Source organism: Loxodonta africana, chromosome 5 (genome assembly GCF_030014295.1).
Source record: "Loxodonta africana isolate mLoxAfr1 chromosome 5, mLoxAfr1.hap2, whole genome shotgun sequence".
Taxonomy (NCBI): domain Eukaryota; kingdom Metazoa; phylum Chordata; class Mammalia; order Proboscidea; family Elephantidae; genus Loxodonta; species Loxodonta africana.
The window spans coordinates 65,445,473-65,451,472 of NC_087346.1; the positions used below are offsets into that span (position 1 = coordinate 65,445,473).

Below are 6,000 nucleotides of genomic sequence, written 5' to 3' on the forward strand. Positions count from 1 at the left end.
AGTTTGGTACGAAATTACCAAATCCTATTTTAATGCTATCTGGGCAGATCTCTGTTTATAGTGACACTGAAGTCCATAGTCTCACAGAGCCATTGGAATGTAACAAGTTATTAAATACTCTTAAGTATAGGGACAAGAGAAAAAAGATTAGATCCCACAAAGTTCAGAGTGCCCTGTTCAGGGAATTTTATATTAACATTTTCCATGTATACGTGATGGATTTCGACTCAAAGGTTAAATAACTTGTTTAGCATTATGCTCAAAACCAAGTGTTTGTCTGCATTTTTATTTAGTAATTCTACTTTTCCAATCACTTTCAGTGACATTTTAATAATATTCTCAATTATAAAGTGTAAAATTAGTTCATATTCTCACTTCCTTTTCGATATCAGGTTTCTTTTTTTAGAAGCCTTTTTTTTAACAGATCAGCTATTCAGTTTTATGAACCTCCTCTCTAAGATTGTTTGAAAAATATAGGAATATTTTTTTTCCTTTTTTTATTGTTGTAAAGAGTACATTTATTTTAAAAACTAAATATTTCAGGTCAATCCTACTCTAAAGAAGGATTCACCCTCCTTTTGAAAAGGAAATGGACTTAATGGGAAAAAATATAGCAGTAACTTAGAGTTAAAGTTCTTGATCTTTTAAGATGAACATGGACATGATATATGATAAATTAAATAGAAGTATTTTAAAAGGAAGTATTTAAAAAAATAAAAAAGATATTTTGCAAATGTACTTAATTTCCTAATTCTTTTTTTTTTTTTTTTTTTTTTTAGGATCTTTCCTGAGCGTTTCTTGGCAATTTTAAAACGAAAGATAAATGTTAAGTTTGATGCAGATATTGGATATAAAGTTAAAAAACAATAAGTACCTGATTTTCTTGCAAACTGATAGGTACTAGGCTCTTAAGTTGATTTCATTTAATGTTAATAAGAATTTTAATACATGTTTGAACCTCTGCTTTTCCTAACTACCTTTTTTCCTTCAATGCCATCTCTTGTGGCTCTGGCAGTTGTCGTTTACCACCACCTGCTCTTTAGCTGAAAGCTGATTTCATATGACACAAGAGAGAAATACCTTAGGAGTTGACCTTATGGAAGATGGGAAATTTTTTTTTTTTTTTGGCAGTCATTCCCAAGATTTTGTGGCTCCTGTGAAAACTTTGCATAATTTATACTACAATTGTTTAAGATATATTTTTATTTGTAATTACACTTAAATATAATTTTAGGTAATTAACATGTTTCCTTTTCTATTGTACCTAATCAGAAGCTTCAACCTCTCTAAATATAATGAAGGACTGTATCAGGAGGCATATCACAATGAATTTCAAGTAATGTAAGAAATAGCTATTGAACATTTTATCCTACACACTACCAGTCTGTTTCCTGAGAGATATCTCTCATTTTAATACCAAACATTTCAACACAAGGAAACCAGAGCTGGATACCCATTGCAAGTATAGAAACGTCATTGAAATTTGAGGTGGAGAGTCAGAAGAATTTGTACATAAATGGCAACAATAATAAATGGATCAAACTTAAACTTTTGGTGTTTCCGTCTTTTTATCTTGACCAGAGAATGATTAATTAACCTTCAAATTAAAGGAAAATGGATGACCTAATCAATGGCCTTTTTCCTCTTTCGTGTCTGGAAGTTTCTTGGTTTTGAGGCACAGTGAGATGGGACTGTAAGGTCAGACCTATAAATTAGAAACAAGTAGGTTTGTTAGGTTTCTGTTAAGGAAAAATATTTTCAAGAGTATATCAGACATATACACACAAAGTGAAGACCTTTGATCCTTATATTAGGAAGTTCATAATCAGAAAACAAGGCAGAATCATCAATGACCCCTACAAATAAGCTACATTTAGGTTAACAAACTTCAGGGTGAAAGATTTTGATCCATATTCTAAGCAGAAACTACTATTTACTCACCATGTTTCAGGTCCAGTTCCTAAACATTTGACTTGTATTAGCTCATTTGTGAAGTAATCTTATCAGTGCCGCTGCAGATAAAGATAGTGTGATAATCTGCTTAAGGAAGGTTTCACTATAGATTCTATATTGTTGTTGGGTGCCATTGAGTTGATTCCAACTTATAGCGACCCCATGTGACAGAGTAGAACTGTTGCAGAGGGTTTCCTAGACTAATCTTTACGAAAGGAGATTGCTGGGCCCTTTCTCCCAAGGAGCTGCTTGCTGATGGATTCCAACCACTGACCATTCAGTTAGCAGCCAAGTGCTTAATCAGTACACCACTAGGGCATCTTATAGATTCTATAACATAAGAAAATTCCTCAGAAGGCATCATTCCTATAGTAAGAATCTCCCTCTTTCCAAACAACTACCGTCCTCTAACACAGAATCAAAATACAATTGCTATCTGACTACATTTTGCACTTAGTTGATATAAATACATATCTGAGTCAAAAATGCCTGCTTTTTAAAATATCCCTGCTTTTGAATAAAGTTCTTAGATTTCTTTCCGTAAAGTAGCTACACTCTATTAGCACTCTAGGGTTATTCAGGACTGTACTCCACTGGAATCTCCACAGAGTTGATAGATTTACCTAAATACCTATCCTAATACCTGAGAATGACACTGGAAGGTGGAGAGTCTGTTACAGTCAGCTTCTAACACACTTTGAAATATTCAGTTGTTTATTCTTTTGATTAAATTATACCTGTTCCAGCTTGTCAACCATCTGACAGTTAAGTAGGCTAGAAGAAAGCTTTTTAGTGAGACTTCACTAAGATAACTCAGACCTGAATTGTACTAATAACTTCCCCTTTTCACAATAAACATGTCTCCTACTATGCTTGTCGGAAATTAACACTTGGGTGAACTTCGGCATTAATCATTATGATGAATAAACATTTTTGGATATTATGCTTACAGAATGGTAATTGGTTTCCCTTATTAATCATGTGCCAGGCACAGTTTGCCATTTAATTCCCCAGCAATCCTTTGGGTAAGAATTGTTAGAAGGATTTTAAATAGCTGTGAACTTAGCAGGAGTAGCAGAAGCCCAGAAAAAAAATCTTAGAGTCTGGAGTCCTACTCTCCGGGCAGGTGAATGACTATGGTAGGGGCTCTGAATTTTGTTTTTGTGTTTTTTTAAAACCTTGCTTTAATTCACCAAGTTCAGACTTTAAGTCCGGAACCTTTTCAGTGTTATTTGAATAAACTGAATCCTGACTCTGAACCCATTTCTCAACAGTTTAGTGGCAGTCAATCTCAGCCATCCTTAGGGCTGCTTCTGAGGGTCACACCATAATCAAAGAGGCTTACATTGTCTTGGGGTAAAAGGGAAAAGACTCCTAAATGCCAGCTATCATTGTACTCCATGGTCCTAAACTAGGGGATCCCTTGGTGACAGACAGCTCTTTCTTGTGGGATCCAGAAATCCTAACTGCTATAAGGAACCCAACTTCGCTGGACACACCACAAAGCCTTCATCTGGGACGCTGGCTTCAACCTGGGCCCCTGCTATAGGACTGCAAGGCTTTACTGGTGTCTCCCCTATTCCCTTGAGAATCTCCCCATGCTTGCTTTCTTCCCCAACCCTACCTCCATGCCACCATTTCCACTTCTCTAAATTCTACCATTTTTATTGGAAATGAGGATTAGGAAGAATGGGAAATCAGGTTAAGGAAATGGGTTAAAATTGACCCTCAGTATATCTTCAACATGGGGCTAGTGAGTAATTGTCTAACAGAGTCTTCACCATGGGAAAAGAAGAACATTTATCACCCAAACTTGGTGATAGATTTACTCCCTCGGACAATCCTATATGGTAGAGATAATTATCCCCATTTTATAGATGAGCTAAATACAGCTCAGAGAACATGAACAAACTTACCCAAAATCTCCCAGCTAGTAAGACATGGAGCTCAGGATTTGGATGCAGGTTCATCTGACGTCACAATCATACAGACTCAGTGGAATTCTCAGAGTTGAATCATTGCCCTAAACACCCTCTATTTCCTTTTATCCAAACTTTCCATGCTATTCAATCAATATTCTAAAACCCAATATTCTAAAATTCATCAGGAATTTTCATGGTAATTGAAGCTATTCAGCCTATGAATTATTTTGAGGAGGACTAAAATGTTACAATACAGATGCCTGGGAAAAGTTCACTTTTGGCCTAGTGTAATATTGTTATAGTCTTAAGTTCCCTGAAATTAAAATGCTGAATCCTAAAAATATAAGTCAACCTTGGTATGGTCTTAGTGCACACTGAACACCAGAACCTTTTCTGAAGTAGACAGGAACTTTCATTTATGCTAAAGACGGGAAAGAAAGAAAAGACCAAAATGGATGTCAATAAGAGACTCTGAAACTTGCTCTTGAATGTCGATCATCTAAAACCAATGGAAGAAATGATGAAGTAAAAGAGCTGAACAGAAGATTTCAAAGAGGGACTCAAGAAGACAAAGTAAAGTGTTATAATGACATGTGCATAGACCTGGAGTTAGAAAACCAAAAGGGAACAACACGCTTTGCATTCCTAAAGCTGAAAGAACTGAAGAAAAAAATTCAAGCCTTGAATTGCAATACTGAAGCATTCGATGGGCAAAATACTGAATGACACAGAAAGCACCAAAGAAGATGGAAGGAACACACAGAGCCATCGTACCAAAAAGAATTGGTTGACATTCAATCATTTCAGGAGGTAGCATATGATTAAGAACCGATGGTACTGAAGGAAGAAGTCCCAGCTGCACTGAAAACATTGGTGAAAAACAAGGCTCCAGGAATTGACAGAATACCAGTTGAGATGTTTCAGCAAACAAATGCAGCACTGGAAGTGCTCACTAGTCTATGCCAAGAAATTTGGAAGACAACTACCTGACCACTCGACTGGAAGAGATCCACATTTATGTCTATTGCAAAGAAAGGTGATCCAACTGAATGCATAAATTATCAAACAATATCATTAATATCATACAAAAGTAAAATTTTACTGAAAATCATTCTAAGGCAGCTACAGCAGTATATCGACAGGGAACTGCAAGAAATTCAAGCTGGATTCAGAAGAGGGCAAGGAAGTAGGGATATCACTGCTGATGTCAGCTGGATCTTGGCTGAAAGCAAAAAGTACCATGAAGATGTTTACGTGTGTTTTATTGACTATGCTAAGGCATTCAATTATGTGGATAATAAGAAATTATGGATATTTCAAAGAATAGGAATTCCAGAACACTTAATCGTACTCAAGAGGAACCTGTACATAGATCAAGAGGCAATCGCTTGAGCAGAACAAGGGGATACTTGGTGGTTTAAAGTCAGGAATGGTGTGCGTCAGGGTTGTATCCTTTCACCATACCTATTCCATCTGTATGCTGAGCAAATAATCCAAAAACCTGGACTGTATGAAGAAGAACGGGGCATCAGGATTGGAGGAAGACTCATTAACAACCTGTGATATGCAGATGGCACAATCTTGCTTGCTGAAAGTGAAGAGGACTTGAAGCATTTACCGATGAAGATCAAAGACTACAGCCTTCAGTATGGATCACACCTTTAACATAAAGAAAACAAAAATCCTCACAACTGGACCAACAAGCAACATCATGACAAATGGAGAAAAGATTGAAGTTGTCAAAGATTTCATTTTACTTGGATGCACAATCAATGCCCAAGGAATCAGCAGTCAAGAAGTCAAACGAAACCCAATGACTATGGCCCCCAGACACCCTTTTAACTCAGTACTGAAGTCACTCCTCAGGTTCACCCTTCAGCCAAAGATTAGACAGGCCCGTAAGATGAAATGAGACTAAATGGGTACACCAGCCCAGGGGCAAGAATGAAAAGGTGGGGGACAGGAAAGCTGATTATGGGGAACCCAAGGTCGAGAATAGGAGAGTATTGACACATCGTGGGGTTGGCAACCAATGTCACAAAACAGTATGTGTATTAATTGTTTAATGAGAAACTAATTTGCTCTCTAAACCTTCATGTAAAGCACAATAAAAAGGAAGAATTCT

At 36.6% G+C, this 6,000-nt stretch overlaps 1 protein-coding gene across 1 annotated transcript in view; it reads left to right on the top strand.

The window, feature by feature from the left end:
* HSD17B11 (hydroxysteroid 17-beta dehydrogenase 11) overlaps positions 1-6,000 on the top strand; it is a 55,889-nt gene extending 49,889 nt beyond the window's left edge. Inside the window, exon 7 of the mRNA XM_003414189.4 lies at positions 780-6,000. Within this exon, the coding sequence (XP_003414237.1) occupies positions 780-870 (91 nt within the window). The 3' untranslated portion in view covers positions 871-6,000. The remainder of the gene's footprint in view (positions 1-779) is intronic.